The 20,097-nt window shown below is 45.1% G+C and overlaps 1 protein-coding gene across 3 annotated transcripts; it reads right to left on the bottom strand.

The window, feature by feature from the left end:
* Positions 1 to 658: 658 nt before the first annotated feature.
* KHDRBS1 (KH RNA binding domain containing, signal transduction associated 1) lies at positions 659 to 19,795 on the bottom strand. 3 transcript variants are annotated; one of them, XM_074925870.1, is made up of 9 exons: positions 19,372 to 19,795; positions 12,247 to 12,374; positions 11,548 to 11,664; positions 10,384 to 10,530; positions 8,226 to 8,428; positions 7,201 to 7,417; positions 6,172 to 6,239; positions 5,801 to 5,859; positions 660 to 3,421 (listed from the first exon to the last, which is right to left on the bottom strand). In XM_074925870.1, the coding sequence occupies exons 1-9, from the start codon at positions 19,697 to 19,699 to the stop codon at positions 3,324 to 3,326; spliced, it is 1,365 nt and encodes a 454-aa protein (XP_074781971.1). In that variant the 5' UTR covers positions 19,700 to 19,795; the 3' UTR covers positions 660 to 3,323. The 3 variants fall into 3 exon arrangements, with proteins under 3 accessions (XP_074781973.1, XP_074781971.1, XP_074781972.1); XM_074925871.1 differs by having other exon boundaries at positions 664 to 3,421; positions 8,292 to 8,428; positions 19,372 to 19,792; XM_074925872.1 differs by lacking the exon at positions 11,548 to 11,664 and having other exon boundaries at positions 659 to 3,421; positions 8,292 to 8,428.
* Between the last annotated feature and the right edge of the window lie 302 nt (positions 19,796 to 20,097).

Raw genomic sequence — 20,097 nt, 5'->3', positions numbered from 1 at the left:
AAAAAAAGCCACGAAAAAGGAGCAGACAGGTGACATTTCAGAGCACACGGATGGGGGCGTGGAAGGGGTAGAACCAGCAAGGTCTAGCTGGACAGCATCTGCTCTAAAATCTGCACTTTGCCATTTTAATGCATTATTGACTCGTATAGGAATTCTTGAGCCGTTCCTTGGGCTGCTCTGTTTTTCGAGCACGGTGTAACCACCACCTTAACACTGCCCTGCTGCTGAGAGCGAGGCCCTGCACCTCAGCTGGGAACCAGCTCCCAGAGACACATCTCACATTTCCTTCTCTCCTCAAATCCACTTAAACCTCCTTCTCCACGGGATCTCGGTGGGAAAGCTCTAGGCAGGTACATACTGAAACCTCCTCCACACCATGACCTCTGCAAGCGTGTCAGTCATGTACCCGGCCTTTCGCAAGAGTAATTTATTTGGGGGTATATAAAGAATGGTTTCAATTTAGCAGCTCAGATGGTGCCGCCCCCCACCTCCCACACGGAACACGGCAGCAGCTTGCAACGGGTTGCAAAAATAAACAAACTTACCCACTTCGTGTTGCCCCTGCTCATCTTCGCCCAAGTGATTCATAGCGATGTACTCTTGACTCCTGCAAATTGAAGACATTTGTGAGTCTCCTTAACGTAAGCACAAATCAAAAGAAAAAAAAAAAAAAAAGATTCCTGCATGCAATTACACAGGAAGGAAAACATGCAACTTAAGCTGAGCTTTGAACATTTCACAGTAAATATCAATACTGGGGTCTAAAAAGGGCCATCATTTTACATTTTTAAATAACTGAGCAGAATTTTTTTTTTTTTTTTTTTTTGGCAGTAGCAGGACTATCTATATTCGTTGTCATTTTACATCTTTTGATATTTAAGCTTGCCGATTCCTTTTTGCCCACATTACATTACAGTGCATTTTCAAAGGGCACATTATTAAAGTTATTGCTAATTTATGCAGAAGCATGTGGTTTTTTTTAAATGTTTATTTTAAACATTTTTTTTTTTTTTGCAAATTTTTACATTAAAATTAACATCTGAAGAATTGTTTCAATAAAGTTTATGCAAGTTGCCGTCACAGTTTATGTAAAAGAGAAATGTGCTATTAAAATCAGACATTTAGGTTACCTTTTGGGTTTTGCGATGCATGTTAGCTTTACACATCCTGATTCTCCTGCGATAATTTTCCTTTAAAAGGGGGGTATAGGGTGATCTTTTCATCAAGCAAGACATTATGCCCTGAAAGCTGACTCCAAACCATTGTTGAAAATTCAGTTATTTACACTTTAATAACAATCTACAAATACAACTTTTTGTTTTAAAGTATTCCCCTCAATCATGCACTGCTACAAGCAGTTTGGTTCCTAATGCTCTATTTTTCACCCCCGAGCAGTTTAATTCTCTCCCCCTAGAGTGCCAGATTCATTTTGCAGATGGGAAATACAAACCATTTTTCATGTCTAAGCAGCAGTTTACTTTAAACTATTAGATATCTGTACAGACACACCCTCTCAGAAGGATATGAGGAGCAACTGCAGCACCCTTCTCCAACAAAGATACATTTTTAAGTGGCTTTCCAAGTAAAGACTACCGTAAAGTAGGAAGGGCATCATCTTAGCCAAGGGTTAGGGGTATTTACGTAAAGCAGAAAGCAAGTTTCCTTCTCCTCCTGGTGGCAGCTAAGCCTCGGATGTTTCAGCATTCATTTTGTCACGCTACGTTTAAACCAGCCATTTCAGACTCAATCTGGAGTCTGCAGTCTGGAATACTCTGCGAGGCCACCTGAAATCTGAATCAGTAATTCAGCAGAGAACCGTAAACACTTTCCAGCAGACTGAAGTCAGATTTCTGCCATAGTCCAGCAATAAACTGCTTTCAACAACTTCCAGGGGGTGAAAAACAATTTTTCTTTCTTTTTTTTCTTTTTTTTTTTTTAAAAAAAATTAAGCTCGTCCAGTGAGCTTGATAAACTTTTTCTGAGAATTATGAAAACCACCATTTTTAGAATGTCTCCATGTTTTAAAAAGACAATTAGCTTTAGCATTAATTTAAATTTATTTGAAAAAAAATAGCTATTTTATTGCTCAACAAAAAAAATGACAATTCATCACATTTACTTTGATTAAAAAAGGACTAAACTTTATTGACAAACTGCGGCAGACATTTTGACAAGTTTTAGCTACCTATTTAGGCAGACTTACACATGTAGCATTTAATCTTCAAGAACAGAGTGGGAGGACAGTGTACAAATCCAATTAGGACTTTATCCTATGTACAAAGTGAAATTTTTCCTCATTTTTTTTCAGCTGCAGTGTCCCTTTTTATGCAAAGCTAGTGTTGAGATACACTTGAACAAGTCAATGGGATTGCTAATATTGACAATTTTGTCAGTTTTAAACTTGCACTGTATTATCTGCCCAAGCACTATAAAAAAAAAGAGAAAACTGTAATTTTACAGAGTTCAGACCTACTCATGTAATACTCTGTTTTCTAATATCAAACACTGGGCAATTAGAGCCATGCTTTAATTTGTTTTTCCCTTAAAAGTTCTTCATATAGAACCAAACTAAGAACCCCTTTACACTGGAAAATCTGCTTCCCAAGCATCTCTCAACACTGCATGTTCGGGGCTAGATTTCAAAACCCACATAAGAAAAGTCAATTTTACAAACCTAATTTTTTTTTTTTCCTTTTAAGTCAATTACCTTTAGAAAAATGCTATTTAATTTGCTTGAGGATCCTTCATATTAAAATTTAAACTTAAGATTCACCAGCAATCTGCTTTTAAGGAAAGTTTGACATCTGAGGTTACTTTTAAACGGTGGCAGCTACTACCGTTACATTATGATTTTAATTCTTAAAAACAGCCCTGAATTTTGAAATGTAGCCTACTTTGGGATTCTGCAACTACAACTTTTATGGGTTCCTTAAAACCAAACTTAAAAGGTTAACAAAACCTTAATCTCATAACTGCTAAGCAAAGCATGTCACTTTTGAAACTAACATTTTTAACTCAACTTTTTTTTTTATTAAAAAAGGTACAGTTGTGTTTATCTAAACAACAAAGAAAGAAAAGCCATCTACACACTTAAAAAAAAAAAATTAAAAGTCGGTCCTCTAAATCTATTTAACTCATTTTAAAATACTACGTACAGAAGCCAGAATGCAGGGTGAGGATGGAGTGGGAGAAAAAGGGCCACGAAGAAAAACAGTTAGACAATTACTTGTCTGGTGTGGGTAAAGCAACGGGAATCCTGGGAGATACAAGAATCAGTAACAACTGTTTGCTCATAACTGATATTTTTCCCTCATGTTTGTTTTTTAATAACGTCCGTATGGGTGCTCTCTGTAGGCCCCCTTCACTGGCCTGGCCGGCGGGGCCTTCAGGGAGGGCCTGGTTCCATTCCAGTCATCTTGCCCTGCAGAAAAGAGAGGGATAAGTCAAGGATGGAGGAGTGCTGCGAGCCAAGGGGCACACAGGGAGCGACAGGGCCGGCCGGGCTCCCCTCAGGGGTCGGTGTGGAGGCACGAGGCATCTTCACAATGGTTTCACCCCAAAACCGGTCTGCAAAATGCCCTGCGGTCCCCCAAAACCTCTTGTTTGCAGCACGTCTTCTGACATTAGGGGAAAAGGCCACTTGCACGGGATGCCTGGGAAGGCTGCAGTTCCGACAGCCCGGCTAAGCGCCCGACTGGACAAACCCGGAGCCTTTTTAGGAGTAATTCATTTCAGCAGAGCCGAAGCCAATTCCCAGGGCAGTGCTGGCAGCCAGCCGTGGCCAAGGGCGCAGCAGTCACAGCCCCTCAGGCTGGCAGCCAGCAGCATCTCTAACCCCAGGGTCTGCCTGGGGTTGGGCGGGGGGACACAACTGCTACAGGCAGAGCACTTCACTCCTTCCCAGATGCCAGACAAGACACCTCCTGGATAACTGTGTCAGAATAACTCCTTATGCAGTGCATCCGACTGAACTCCCGTTCACCAGTCTGCTTTCCGACTGTGACTTGCTGTTCCATCCTCTCCACAAACACGGGAAAACTTACAGCCGCAGCTCACGCAGCATCTGCTCGCCCCTCCGGAGCAGAGTCCCTTGCTAGAACTGTACCAGCACTCGCTGCTGACGGGACAGCACAAACCCTTCTGCTACGTACAGCCACCACCGAGGCGAATGAAGTTTGAGTTCTCGTTGTCCTTGAGCTAGCTCAAGCCCCAGAGAGCCAAGCTCAGCTTTGGTTACAGCTCGTGCCTGCAGCATTCACACTTCCACGCTTGCCATTCTCTCCAGGGCCACTGGTTTAGGAAAGCAAGTGTCCGAAGGCCGGAAGACAGCCAGGTCTGCTCCTGCCACCATGGAACACGTTCCCATTTTCTCAAAACTGTCTCCAGCCTGGCTCAACAATTTATTTCTATAATTCTGTTTTCATGAAAGCAGAGACCAAAGGAAATTACTGTGGATAAACAGATTAGCTGTGGCAACTTCATGCCAAGTATACAATGAGAATTTTGGCCTTCATATCCCAGACAACACCACCGCTCTCCTACCAAGTAGGAGGCACAAAAGCCTCTTTGTGCTGCGTGACTAACACAGGCAACAAACCAAGGCATTGAAGGCAGGAAAGACAGCCAACGTTACTGACAGCAGCTGTCTATTCAAATGCATCTTAGACTGGAAAAGCATCCCTGGGTTATGCACCTGAATTTGAACTTTTCACAACTTAAGCCCAGAGCAGGGAACACCCCGAGGCTGGCAGAAGAGACAGCCACAGCATTAACAACTCTGCTTCCCTAATACCAGCAGGACACGGCATAGGGGATTCCCAGTTCCTCAGGATCCCAGGAAGACCCTCCAGCTTGTCATTACCATCACCTGCATGCATCACGCCTTCAGACAACCAATGCTCTGCTAAAGGGACTGTTTTCAATACAGCATGTTTCCATGCCATTAAGCAGCTCGCCGTAGAGCTTTTGTAACTGTTTATAGCCCAGCCTGCTTACAGAGAGAAGAAAATTAATCTTAGTCATTGCCACGTGCAGACGCCATTCATAAGCTCAGCTATCTGAACTAGCATTAAAAAAAAACCAACACAGTCACCCAATCCTTTACTGCCAGCACCTCAGATAAGGCCTATTGTTCTCAACAGTTGGTGATTTACACAGCTGTGGTTAAATTGGTCCCCCACACCCCTCAGTCTAGCTTAACTTGATAGCTTTACGTAATTCAAATCAGCTGAACTTCATAGATAACTTGCAAGTCATATTGACTTGACCAAAGTTAAAGGGAGGCCTTCATATGACATTTAAATCCATTTTTCAAGCAAACGTATAGTGCAGAGTCAGTATCTGCTAGCGGGTTTTTGAGGATATGGAAGCAGATGGAACCATGAATTCATCCAGCTCAACAAAATATAATCCGTGAAAACCAGGCTGCAGCAAAAGTAGCACTGTGGGTGGAAATCCAGAGTGCTTAATATATTCTAAAGCTACAAGGAAATGAAAAGATATTTCCATAGTTAAAAAATGGAATTTTGAAAGTGTCACCTTTGAGACAATCAAGCTAGATAAGAACCTAAAAACCACAGAATCCCTTGGGTTGTTCAGACCTGGATAATCTGTTGGGTATAAATATTCTACCATGAAAACTACCTGAGGTTCTCCCCAGCGATGTTTTGCTCAGTGTGGAGCGGCACTGGAAAATAGCTGGTCAACCACAAGCAATTCCCAACTACGTGCAACCGCTGCAGGCAATTCCCAACTACGTGCAGCCCCTTCCCTGTCAAGAGAACAGTATTCCCAGACATACCATAAGCTTCATAGGTTTCCTGTGCCTCCCCGTGTCCATAATCATAGTATTCTGTGTCCCTGGAAGAGTAATTATTTTGGTTACATACAGCGCTGAAACTGTTTCCTTAAACTGACACAACTTGCACAAACACTCGAAAAGCAAAGATGCCCAATATTGCTCATGGCTGTGGTGTGTCTGATTGCTGCTTTTACAGAATTGTCAAGGACACTGGGACGCTCCCAGAAGTTATTTCCCATGCACTCCTGGATTCCAGCAGAATAGGGCACTTTCCCTACAGCTCAAACTCTGAAATGAGTGTTTCCGTTTCCTTAAAAAAAAAAGATCATGCATAATTTTCTCAGTAACAAATAGGAGACAAGCAAACTTACCCTTGGCCCTGGCTGTAGTAACCTTCATACCCCTCATAGCTCTGGTCTGCATATGCATCATCGTAGCCCTGAAATGGATGATGATATAAAGGGCATTAATGGAAGGACCAAAGGTTAATGCCTGACCAAAAGGAATGGCAAAACTGAATTCAGGCCACAGCAGCTTTCAGAGGAGCCTGTGAATCCTTGTCTGCCACAGGGAAGGGGCTCACAATCATAAGATTCGCTCGTGTCCTGTGTGCCTTGGGAGCAGTGAACCACACTGAAACCAGGACACACGCTAATATTTACAATTCAAAGTCATTTACATGAGCAAGGCTGCAGTTTGGCTGTGGTACAAGTCCATGTGCCAGAAGCCCTGCAACTGCATTATTTAAACCACAGTTTACAGGTAGACAAAACCCAACCCATTAGCTTATCACTGGTTTCAGGGGAAAAACTGAGAAGTTTTACCAAGAGGAGAAACAGATTTTTAGATGTATCAGTGTTTGTGATGATTCCCAAAAGTGCTGATGTGCATCAAAACCAGTTGTCTTGGGTTTTTTTTTGTTTAGGATACCAAGGGCACAGATGCTAAGATAAGCTTGGCAGGAGGGTGGTGCTTAAGTTACACGACTGGAAACATCACCACGTTCATTCACATATTTACTTTAAGGATTTTGGGGGCAGTAAGAAACCTTTGGCGTCTCTTGCTCGAAGAATTCTCTTGCACAAAGAGAATGTGATGTGAACTACATCAATCTTTGTGAGTTTTTTCTACTGATAGTTATGGCAAACTGCAGTCTTGGGGGCACATTTCAGTTTTATAAAAAACACTGTTTACTCTGTGTTTAGGACACTAGAAGTTCCCACTTTGAGGACTAAAGAGGCAGAGCGGGTCACCCAGCACAATACCAGTGTCTGCACTGGTGGTGGCTTCTCCAGAGCGATCTTACTGCTGTTAGCCCTCATTTCAATAGCGTTGAGTATCTAGTACAGGGTCAGCCAGCTGGAATTAAAGAAAAAAACCAAAGATAAACGGTTTCTTACGTATTCCTCATAGGTTTCTGGTGCGGGAGGAGGAGGAAGCGGTATTCTCTGAATGCCAGCTGCACGCGCTCTGGGTGCAGGAGCACCCCGTACTGCTGGGGGAGGAGGTACTCCGCGGGCTACAGCAGCTCCCCTGGCAATGGCACCCCGCACCGGGGCTCCTCGCACGAGGGCCCCCCGAGGAGGAGGAGGAGGGGGAGGACCAACACCACGCCCCCTGGAAAGGAGATAAAAAGGGCTGTGAACAGCTACTGCTGTACTGCTCGTGTGCGGAATACTGAGGGCAGCGCATACGCCTCTTACACCTACTTTAAAATGCAATAGCTTGATAAATAAATACAGTCACCGTTAACTAAGCCATGAATTCTTAATCAGGAATGAAGGCACGAGAATTGTTAACAACATTGTACTGCAGGATTTACAAAAACCTCTTCTGGGATGAGATTCTACTGCATTAGATGTTGTACAAAGAAATAAATCTGATACAGAACCTGGGCCAAGTCATTTCACAGAGTTCATTTTGAACAACCCTCTATCACTAACCTCTAATGACCATCAGACTTCCAGGACGAGATGAGCAGGGACACTTCTGGGCTAAACACTCAGAAGCAAAGACTTTCCCTCCATGAAATAGGTAGCGAAGCAAGAACTATAGTAACAGAGTTTTATCACTAATTTATCCCAATGCCTTGACAGCAGTGACAGAAAAATGCCATCCTATAACATTCAAACAAGGTCAGTTTAAACTGGAAATGCTTAATTCTGCTGAAGGCTACAGAGGCAAACATGACATATCTATCTACACACGATTTCATAGGCCAATTTTTGAAAGGTTACTTTATGAAGTTACTGATTTCAGACATCAAAAATAATACGGAAGACATCCACTGCGCTAGATTGCATCTCGAAACACACAAAACGTTCCATGTCAGCATGCTAAAAGCATTGCAACACAAGGCTAAAAAACTGCAGCCAAAAGCCAAGGTCAAGGCCAACGGCTGATGTGCAAGAACAAGTAGCTTAACCTCGTCTGGCAGGACAACTCTGAGCAAGATGCAGAATTTCTAGGCCCGTGCTTTTGGGGAAAGTACCTTGGAACAGGCGGAGGCGGTGGTGGAGCTGCTCCCCTTCCCCGCACAGGGACTCCTCGGCCACGAGTTGGCTCTGGTACACCGTTCAGATAGGAGAGCTCCAAGAATTGCTCCTGACAGATATCATCCATCATATCCTAAAGAGGGGAAAGAGTCAGCTCCAGAGAACAGCTAACTAGCTGGTCTGTGCTCCAGGATATCACAGGCTACCGTGCTGGAATAAAAATAACCTGATAGTCCTAAATTAAAAGCTGCTGGTTGGTTTTACAGGGATTTGCTCAGCAGGCAGCAATGTACAACTGCCAGCCTTCTCCAAACGGGCCAAGAAGGACACATCACCTGCCCTCTGGGAGCTGCAGCGAGGGCTATGGCTGGTCCCTGGGGTCCCCCCTCTCTCCTGGGGGTTCTGGAGGTAGCTGGTGTCCAGCACCCCAGGGATGTCAGCAAGATTTATTTGCAAACGTTGGAGAGTTAGAGGTGAAGTCAGACAAAGACATATCTCACCTCGAGCACTGTACAGCTCCCATTTAAAGGCAAGTGGCAGGCAGTGAGCCCACATAACACAAAATCCTGCTGTGTTCCTGACACGCTGAAGGAACAGGATAGGATGCAGCCTGACAAAGAGTAAACACCCATTTGCAAATCCAGGCTGTGTTTTCAGATTCTTAGGAACACAGCGTGTGTCTGGCTTCATGCATTTTTATCACCCCAGGGGATCTAGCTTCAGGAATTAGTACAGATCTCTGGTGACCCCACAGAATTCACTTGTCCCTCTCCCTTCGACACACAGACAGGCTGGGCCTTGCACCGAGGATCTTAATGATGCCATGGCAACACCAAAGCAAGGACTCTCCTACCAGATGTGTCTTCACAGCGCTGCTGGCTTCCATAGTGACTTCTCTGACAATTTTCACAAGTTTAACACATTGTTTGAAGGCAGCGATAAGACACTTTAAATAGCAAGGCTGCATGCTTGCTTTACCAAGCTGAGGTTTCGTACCTCCCAGAGGCTCCTTGAAGATGACCTCTTTCCTTCCAAGACACTTCACATGGCAATCTCTCCTCCTCTGTGTCAGACTCACAGAAATCACACAGTACCCACACGCTTTTCCACGCTTCCCTATTACCCACCACTCTCAGGTTCCACCCATCCCTGCTATTTCAGGCAGAATATCTGAGCTCCCAGCCTCAGCTGGGAAACATGGTGTCAGAGTATATTCAGCTCTCTACCTGCCAGGACTCTGAATTACAGGCTGAGCTAGCCAGAAGCAGGGAGCACTGTGTGCTGCTTTCCCATTTTGTTGTTTTTTTTCCTAATTCAGCAAGCAACACTATAATTTTAATAACATGCGAAAAACTCCTTCAGATTCTGCAGTTCTTGGAGTAAATACTCCAGCTGGCACCAAACCAACGTGAAGCTGACCATGAAGGTGTTACAAGGTTCACCAGCAAAAGACACCCACAAATAGAGAAGTGTCATTCGTATAAATGCCTGACTGGCACAGAGGTTCCTGCACATCATACACATTTAAAGCAACAGAAATACTGATTTAACAGATGTGTCTCTAGCTACAACACCGAATGCTACTGAGCTGCCTGGGCAGTCACCCTCCTCATCCTCACCCCAGTCCTTTAGAGCAGAGCAAACACCTCCAGCCTTACAGTTTCTCATTTGACCAACCAAGTTTTCTAGCCAGATTTCTAAGCTACAGTGCCAAGCCAGAGGAACCCAACCAAGAATCTCTTCCACGCCAGGCATGGCTAAACTTACTCTCCCACTAAAAGTGACACATGGAGCTAGACGAGCTATCCACCCACCCCGGGGCCCACAGCTAGGGCTAGGAGAGAAATACCTACTCCAGGTGCTCTGTACAGTTGCCCTGCAAGTGTACATCTTTCTAATTATGGTTAGGGGAATAACACATGCTTTCATGCAAGATTAATGGGCTCATCTTAAGCTGCCACATACACACACTTAATACTCCAGGCCTCCTCAACTACACCAATTCCTATGCAAATCTTACTCATCCTTACAGCCAGATTCACAACCCATCTACCTCCTTCAAAAAGGAGAGAACGTCAGTGTACGTACTGGAACAAGGAACTTCTTGACTTCTTCCATGGCGTGAGCCATCAGAGCATACGCTTCGCAAGGGGGTCCAAAAACTTCAATGAAGACATGCAAATCCATATTTAGATGAGCATATTTAGGATCTCCCCCTTTACGCAGTTCTTCCTCCTGAAACAAAGCAGATTAGAGATTCCTAAAATTAAGTAAGACGCAGAAAAACTACTTTTCTTTCGTCTGGTTTTCTACACCTTAACAGGAAATACCTGTAAAAGCATTTTGGCCATGCCTGGACACAGATCATGGTAACGTACAGAGGAGTATACAGTTTTATAAAATACCACGCATAATCTACACCTTCCATCTTTTCATAGCTGCCTTTTCAGGTGATGGGTATTTTTGCTAATTCATTGATACCAGCCACTTTTTTTTCCCCAGAAGATTAAGTATATGCAAGCAGTGTTCCTCCTCTTTTACACCACCTTTCTGCCAAAGGTGCTCTTTACCAGCCAGTGAAGTCTAATGCCTCAAACAAGCTCGTTCTTTAACTCTGCTCTTAGATACCTGTGTTACTCAGATGGGTTTAAGAAACTACAAATAAGCTAGAATAAATGCCGCTCAAATAAAACGCTGAGTTAGGTTACAGCTCTGTTGATTGTTAGCTCAGTCTTGGGAGTAAGCAGGAAGAAAAAAAAATAATTTGTTTTTTCTTCTCAAAAAAAGTCTCCTAACAGTTTGTGATTCATGAAGATTACCAGGAACACAGTGCTCCAACATCTTCAATGAACATGAGAATTTAAGGATTTCAGAGGGAATGACTGGGAAAAGGATTTTTTTTTTCTGGAAGGGAAACCTATTCCTTTAGCAAATAACTCTTCACATAGTAGGTGGAATTAATTCTTATTTTATACACTCTGTACTTCACCTTTCATATAAACTATCTCTGCATCCAAGGGTACAGGATATCAAAAGGTGACTCGGTCTCTGAGACATGCTCATAAAGAAAACATGCATCACACTTCAGCTCCATCAAAATTGCTCCCAACATGCACAGAACAATTTAGGAAGAGTGACTTCCTACTGCCATTGCTTTTGGATTTTAATATTTTATAAAATGCTCCAAGAACCACTACTTCTCATAGCAATTTGAAAGGCATTAACATATGTTTTCAAGGGTGATGCCCTCACCTTTGCTTTATCTCGCATTGAACCCTTCCCAAGCACAGATATCTTAGCACCAGTTTCTTCCTGAAGTCTCTTGATGGTGTTGCCTTGAGGTCCCAAAATCTTTCCAACAAAGTTGAACTGTGAATGAAGAAAAAAAAAAAAAATTAGCTCCAGAGCTCAGTAGCCTTAACAAAAGCTTTTCTGAATGTTATGCTGGCTGACAAAAAATTTAGCCGCTCCATTTTCTCTTCACCTCACCCCCCCAAAAAAATACAGACCAAAAAATGCACAGGAAAATTTAAGTTCCAGAACATTCTTTTCCTGAAAAAATGCTCCACCAGAAAATCAAGCTAAAGTGACTGACATAAAGCGTTTAATTCTAACATCTACTCTCCAGAAGTTTTACAGGCAGCAAGACTGAAGAGTTAAATGAGTTCTTAACTGTAAAACACAAAGCTCTACACGTGAAAGCATCTATTCTAGTAATAAAAGATCACAACTATGCATCACCATTTAGCTTTATCCCAAGACATTCTAGAAGTGTCATGTATTAGAAATAAGATCCTGCAAGCTTGCATAGGAAAAATTCGGTAGCGATAGTGGAACACTGGCATAACTCTTGATGACACTTTGACAGCTACCATCTCTAAAAGTCAGCCATAAAATCCACAGAAAATAAGAAAATCACAGAGATTCAGTAAGCTATTTTCTGGCCCTCACCTTGGGGTACTGTTTGACAGGTATCAGAACTCGTTCTTTCAGTTTCATATTCTTGTGGGAAAATAAATCCAGGTAGTTCTCTTCCTCATCCTTCTTTGTTGTTTCACCCTTCTGAATTTTTTCAATTTCTAAACAAGATAAAAATAGGGCTGCTTATATTCCTCAAACAAGAATCATTTTTAGAGTTGGAATTATGACAGGACATACCACCCTCATTCTCTGTGAATATATGAACAGTTATAATTGCATTAATGGAATCTGGATAGACAGGCCACCTCTTTAGTGCTAGCCCAGCCTTGCCCCTTCCTCCCTTCACATCTAGGGATTCCAGAAGGCCAAAACCAGGGTAATGAACAACAACAAAAAAAAAAAAAAAAAAGGACAAACCAGCAGAGAATGCCCTACAAATAACTTCAACAGATAAAAGTAGGAAACTGCAGGTACAATTTTGCATATCGCTTCTGCTGTGCCTTCCTCTCCGTCCCAACCTCGTGCCTCCACCGAACGCAGGACCCACGTGTTGACTCCTAAACCTACAAAGAAACCAGCCCCAGCTACACTGACTGTATGTACTTGCTGTAATGCAGCAGCCATCAGCAAATCAGGCAAGTTTTTATCATTCAAGCCGATGCACTGTTTTAAATCTGTAATTTAATTAGTGGTGCCAACACATACTGACACTATGAATTTCAGCTAAGTTAAAAACATTCCTAATAAGCAGAAGCCCGAATGAGTGACACACTAGAGCGTAGTCTGGCTTATGAAATTCTTATAAGCTTCATTTCATTAAATGAATGCATCTTTATCACACAAGCAATTCATAACTTGTTTTTTAAAGTTGTAAGCCTCAGACACATCGCCATAGAAGTGAGCGTCAGAAAGTCCTTAAATTGATTCAGGCAACGCAACTACAAATTTTCCTGTCTCAAAATAAGATTCTGATTTTTTAATTGTATATTGGGAATTGCAGAGTCTTGGAAAAACACTGAGGTGGCCTGACTGAGCTGAAGGCATGCTGCAGCCTGAGGGGAATCTGGAACAAAGACCAAATAACCTTCTGGAAGTAGGTCATTAAGGTAGGCCAATTAGGAACTAGTACACAAACACCTTTTCAAATTTGGCTAGAAATTAAATTTTCACTGAGAGATGGCAGGAGACAGTCATCTCATGAAAGATGACCCAAATGGAGCAGAAGATGAAGATCATCATCAAGGCAGGCATTTCTAGCGTAGGTTCTTACAACCATTAATGCACAAGAAAAACACCCAACATTTTTCAGAAGAATGTAGCCCATAGCTGAATGACTTTTCCAGAGATGCCCAGTCATGTACAATTTTTATTTAATGGCCAACAACTAGACAAGTTCCCTCAAATTTGGAGCCAATCCATTATTTACAATCCCAAACTATTGATGAACCATTATGCACTCTTTGGTCCAACAACAACAAAAAAATAAATGGGTCACACCGTGCACAGCCATCACAAATTATTTACGGATGTTTATCAGGGGAGGATCGTGACCCTTCCTTAAAAGTTAAGTTGTGCCATTTTACCAGCAAACCCAAGAACTATAAATATCTGAGTCGAAAGCGCTCTAAATACAACTTCTCACATCTCAGGGGAAAGAGAGACACTTTCACAAGATTATACACATAACTGGATTAAAGCTGCAAGACAAAACTGAAACTGAAGACTGCTTAGTCATTACCAGAATTTAAACAGGGCAGCTGCAATATTTTGTGTTTCCTGTAATTTCTGTCTGTGTCAGAAACTATATACTTTAGCCTAAATGTTCATGTTTGTAGTTTTGGAAAACTGGCGTTACCAGATACTCAGCATATTATCCACCTAGTAATCGTCTTGTATCATCCAACCAGAAATAGGAGCAATGGGTTACCATCATCCTTCTGACTGTGACTGGACAGGCTGCCACAGCCTCATGGGCTGAGAAGCATCTTTCAAACGGTGCAGGCCACGAGGAAGTCAAGCAACTAGATGTGCAACCAAAAAAAAACCCCAAAACCTAAACACAAAACCAACCTTAAAACATGATCAAATGATCAGTCTTATTTTTTCAGTTATGGACATGGTAACATAAACTGGGTTTTAGTTTAGAGACCTAAATATAGAACTTGGAGATTGTTTTGCATAGTTATGAAAAAATAAAACCCCAAATTTTGTATTTCTGCTTGCAACAGCACCTTGGCTCCCTTACAAAAGTGTTACCATGACTCCTTAGTTTAAATGAAACTACCGGGTCTAATAGCTTTGAAAAAAGATAGCTTGATTTAAAAAGAAATTTTCTGAAGACACTATGCAAAAGTAAAGAACCCAGAAGTTCAAGCACTGTCAAATTTATAATATAAGCAAAGGACCTGGCTGCCTTGGTTAGTTCTACATAGTTTTTAAATTTTAGCTATAAGAACAGATCAGAGAATCAAGATTTGGAAACTAAAGACTGCATTGGTGACCTTATCCCTGGTTAGGCGTAGCTTTAGACCCTATAATGCAACGTGATTACTTCTCAAGTGTTTTCATTCTCCAAAACCAGTAAATGAATTCTGCATATTAACAAGGAGGGTTTTCTATGCGCACATCAAGAATAAAAGCACTCTAAAACTTTCTTGATGTAAATTAAACTACCCAGAGGCATCTTCTACCTTGTCAAAACACCACGCCATCAGACATCAGCCTCTGCAAACCAGTGAATCACAGTTCACATCAATCACACAGCAAAATCCACTCTGCCTCCTCCACCACTAGCAATGACATCTGGGAATTGGTCTGTGAGAGCAACAAATAATTAACCATTTGCTAAGAAAAAGCATCGGATCCACCACCACCACGTCTTTAAATGAAACACAACACACAGGAGAAGAAAAAGGAAAAAAAAAAAACAAACCAAACAACCTGCACAGCAGAATAACTCCGAGCTCTGGAGCTTTTGCAATTCAGGTCAGTGTGGGTGACCTAGCAGTCCCCTTCACACCTTCAGAACAAACACCAAGTCTGGAAATAGGCGTGAAGGAGGACTAAAAACATGCCACTTGTGACGCGTCCTACTGCTCCGGATTCCAGCGTTATCTGTATGCATCCTGGCATATTAGCTACGCAACATGAAGCAGTACTGAATGAACTGATGAGTGGTAGCAGTTTGTCAGACCACTTACTGATATGAAGGAGAAGCGTACGTATACCTTGAGGGATTAAGCATGCCTCATTTCAGTGCTGATTTTTTAAAGCCGTGTCAGAGGTGCAGCAGAAGGTTACCTTCTTGCCACGGGGAATGTCAGCAGTCTGGCGGCATGTGTGGCAGTGGTTTCCAGGACTTCATGTGGGGCAGTGATTGCATTGTCTCAGAAGAAATCCTAAGGGGTAGGTAAAGGGGGTTGGTAACACCGCTGCTTCACAAGGAGGAGGCTAAGCAGCCACAGTGCTACTCCTGATCTAAGCCCAAGCTCTTCCTTAACAAAAAAACCCCGTATTAAACATCGTCCTGCAGCACACTTGTGCTCTGTAAGCAGAGACACATTCTGTTTATTCATAATACTGAGAGTATTATCTTAACAGTAAGATAATACTGACCCCGTGCCCAAAAACCAACAAAAAACCCCACCAAAAACCCAAGAGCCTGGGGACGGGAGCCAGAGCCCCCTCTCTCCTACACTACTGGCTCCCCAGCTGGTTTGATTTCCCAGGAGAGGAAGCAGGGACCTGCTCCTGGATGGACTCTGCCAAGAGTGGAAGCTGTAGAATTTGGCAAGCCTAACCCCACCATTTCCCTCCCGCTTTCTGGTGAAATACCCCCCTCCACCCTCCAGCCTGTATGCTGGGATTTGTATGCAGAGAGCTCTGCTCTGGAGCTTTGCTGAGAAGGAAGGGGACTGCCACTAGCAGAGGGAGAAGGGGCATGGGGAAGAAGAGAAACACTGCTCAAGCATGAGGCAGGGAAGAGAAAGCCTGGAGGTGAGCTATGAGAAATGGCACAGGTAGTAGAGGCTCCTGGGAGAGGAGTGGGAGGAGGCAGAGTCACAGCAGTGACAGGCAGGCTAGCATCAGCATCTAATAATGTTGGCATGGCTTAGCAATATACACATTTAAAAATGCAACAGTGAAACGGAATCAGTGTATCGGAGTCGGTGACATCTGGGCACAGGTTTAAGGCGGCAGTTACAGCTCCTCTGGGGGGTAGGGCGTACACTCGGAAACAGAGAAATTTAGAAAAATCTTCTCCATTTCAGGACAGCCTTAACTGCACGCTAAGGAGATTTTCAGGACATTTTATTGCTCTGGGTTACATACAGTTTCTCACCACCCCTGTGACCTCAGCCCATCTCTAATCCCACTATTTGGTTCCTTGGCAAGTCACTCCAGCGAGGCCACCGCCCGTCCATCTGACCTTGCCATACGGCTCTTTTTTCCCCTCCTAGGAGTCCACACGGCCTGGGCGAGCCCGGCAGGAGAAGCAGCACGGGCAGCAGGGGATTGTCGAGCAGACCTGCAGACCTCCGACACCTCAAGCCACTCCCTGCTCTGCAATGTGTTGCTCTAACTCGTAATTGCTGAGCGTTCCCTCCCTGCGAGCTGCTCTGAATCCACCCCTCAGCTCCCATCTCCATCCCCCCTCACCGCTCCACGCTTCTGGGGATGGAAAGGGCTGATTTAACATAAGGACCAAGATGATGCCAGCTATGCAGAGCCTTGCTAGTGGGATGACATAGCTCACAGATCTGTTTGCAGCAGAGGAAGCTCAGAGATGACCAGCTCTTTTCACTTGGGAGTTTCTCCATGAAATGGAGCTAAGATTACCACAAGAATTTGAAAAAAAAACAAACCCACCCAACTCTATGCCTAGCTAACACATTGGTGGACGTCTCCTGTCTTCCCAAGGCACGCAAGCAGAGAGGACTGTGCCTTTCAAAACAGCAGCATCTCCCCCCGCCCTCCCCGCAGCAGATGGAGGGCATAAATCAAAGCGAGGAAAAAGGGTTTTCTTGTTCCTATGGAAGAGGAAGGTCACACAGATCCCGAATCACAGCAGTGAGGAAACGTGGATCATATTCCAAGGTGCAAGAAATCCCAGTTTTCAGTTTCTGTTCAGGGTGCTGTGTAACAGAACCCCAAAATCTAGCCAACTTTACTGCCTTTTCATCACACAATACATTGTTCAAGAATCAGTATTACATCACTGTGTTGCCCTTCATCTTGCTCCTAAATAATGCTGATTTTATCTAGAAATCCTAAGCAGCTTTAGAACCACAGAAGTATTTTAGATTACTTTTACATATTGTTTTTAAAGAAGTCTTAGTTTCAATGCAGAACTCCTGCAGGATTCCCTCCCAGAGGCGGGCAGGACAAGCAACTTCCACTCCTGAAAAAAGGCTGGAATAAGAATACTGCTGACATTCAACAATAAGTCATGTCTTTGTCTGGAAGTCATTTTGCTTAAGTTGTGCCGGCCGTATGCATTACAATCTTTGGCCCAGACCTAAATGCCAAAGTAAGCTTTACAGCAGCTTCTCCAACATGACATCCCCAAAGGGTGCCACAGCAGTAGAGAAATTCTGAGCAATCCAGATCAGCTTGGGGTCATCTCTGCAAAAAGATTTAGTTGCATAAAACCATCATTTCACTTCAGATTCTTTCCCATGAGCTTCCTGCTCGGATTGTCCTGAATCTGGACTGCTAGCAAACGCTCCCAAAAGGCAGCAATTTTCAAAATATCCATCCAAAGCAAGCAGGAAGCATCTGGAGCTCTTCCAGTGATCAATTTTAAGTTTCAGAAAGCTGCAGCCTGCTATCAGCAATTTTTAAATTAATGAAAAAAACTCATAAATCCTTGTTACACCACTCAGTGAACGAAGCTTTACTAAGTGGGCTGAGAACGCTGTTCTTTGTGCGGGAATTAGCAAACTCCTTAGGTTTCATTTCACTGGAAGGCATTATCACTGAGCTCTCGAGCATCAGCTGGCTAAAGGGTTTTATTAACGAAAAACATGAAATTGACAGCAAATCGGATTATAAAACTAATTTATTTAGATCAAAATGTCCGCGAGTTATGCCAAGTTACCCATGACGATATTCTTCAGCTACTTGCACAATGGGAGACAGCAATTCCTAAGAATTATTTCCTACATTAAAGGAGGAGCTAATAACATCTCTAGCACTGCACCGACTATGGCAATACTATATGTTTTAAAGACCTTAAAAAAAAAAATCATTTAAAAGCAGAATAAGTATCAGAGCTGAGCACTCTGCTCATCTGCAGATTAAATGTGAGTATATCCTTGCGCCGGGTACCTCCCAGCTCGCCACTACACGCACATAAAGCTGTAAGTGGTAGGAAATATTTTCACTCGTTCCAATTTTGAAGCTGACTACAGTGTCTTGAGGCAGCTGAATCTACTTGACAGAAGCACCGAAGGCGGGTGCAGCAGCTGCACTGTGGAGATATGGAGAAATCAGAGCCGGCAGGCGATTGGACAGTGGTGATGGGGAAGGAGAAGGCTAGTCTGGGCACAGAACAAAGACTGCCATTTCCATTCCCTATTTAGGTTCATCAGAAGCATGAAACAAGCTCTAATACAGATTACCAGAGTGGAAAATCAAAGAGATCACAAACCATGCCTCACAGGGACTCAAGCAGACGCTACATGGAAAACCCCAGTTTTGACCGTTCTCTTCGGTCCCCTCTCTCCCCAGGGATGAAAAGGGCCAAGATGACCGCACGTCGTATTTTAAAAAGAAAGTTCTGGGTCTGCGTTTAACCCGGCCCAGGCCCTAGATTTAAGCACGGGGCTAAACAGAGATTAAATATAAGAGAAACATCTAGTCTTCAAAACCCCGGGGTCGCATCTCGCACCGGGCAGGGGAACCAGGACGGGTCGGTATAACGGCCGCCTCTCGCCGCTTCATCCGGGCCGGCCAGGAGCTGCCCGGCCGCCGCAGGCACCCCGGGGGGGGGGGGGGTGGTGGGGTGTCCCTCTCCCCTCTCGCCGCACACGGCGTTGACTAAGAGCTGCCTCCGCCCCTGCCCGCCCCACCGAGAACAGGGAGCGTGGGGGGGCACTGCCCGGGGGTCCCGACCTGCCCAGCCCGCCGCTCCGCCCCGCCTGCCCCCGGTACCTGCGGTGAGGAGCTGCATGGCGTGCGTGAAGGACGGGTCCAGGCTGTCCTTCTCGGCCATCAGCTCGGGCAGGTACTTGTTCTCGGGCTCCATCTTGACAGCGGCCCCGGGCAGCAGCGGGGTGGGGGCGGCGGCAGAGGCCTGAGCGGCCGAGGCGGCGGCCGTTGCACTGGGCGGCAGGAGCGGCGGCGGTTGCGTCCCCGTGCCGGCCCCGCGGCCCCCCCCGCCACGGGGCGGCCGCCGCGGTGGAGGCGCCCCTTGCCGGGGAGCACCGCCGGGGCCCGGCCCCCGTCCCAGGCGGGCGGCGGGGTCGTCGCGGCGCTGCATGGGGAAGGGGGGGGGCGGGCGGCGGGGCGGGCGGGCGCGGAGCGGAGCGGGCCGAGCGGCGCTGCCACACCGTCCGCCGCGGCGCCAGGGCCGGAAGTGAAGGGCCGGAAGTACCGCCCCCTGCGCCTGGGTCTGTCTCCCCCCGCCCCACCCCGCGCCGGCTCCCGCGCGCCCACCCCGCGCGCCTCTGCGCTTGCGTCGGTGCCGCGCCGCGCGCCAACCGCCCCCGGGGCGCGCACGGCGAGCGCATGCGCAGTGCCCGGAGCCCGTGAAATGGAGAAAAGGGCGGGGGGGGGGTGTGTGGAAGGACACGGGGGTGGGAGGGGCCACCGCCCGCTCCGCGCAGGCTGCGCACGCGCAGAACCACCGGCGTCACATTAGTCACAGGCCGCTGAGAG

This window comes from Athene noctua, chromosome 24 (assembly GCF_965140245.1).
Source record: "Athene noctua chromosome 24, bAthNoc1.hap1.1, whole genome shotgun sequence".
Taxonomy (NCBI): Eukaryota; Metazoa; Chordata; class Aves; order Strigiformes; family Strigidae; genus Athene; species Athene noctua.
Note: the sequence above shows the minus strand (reverse complement) of the source record. Positions and strands in the feature narration are given on the sequence as shown.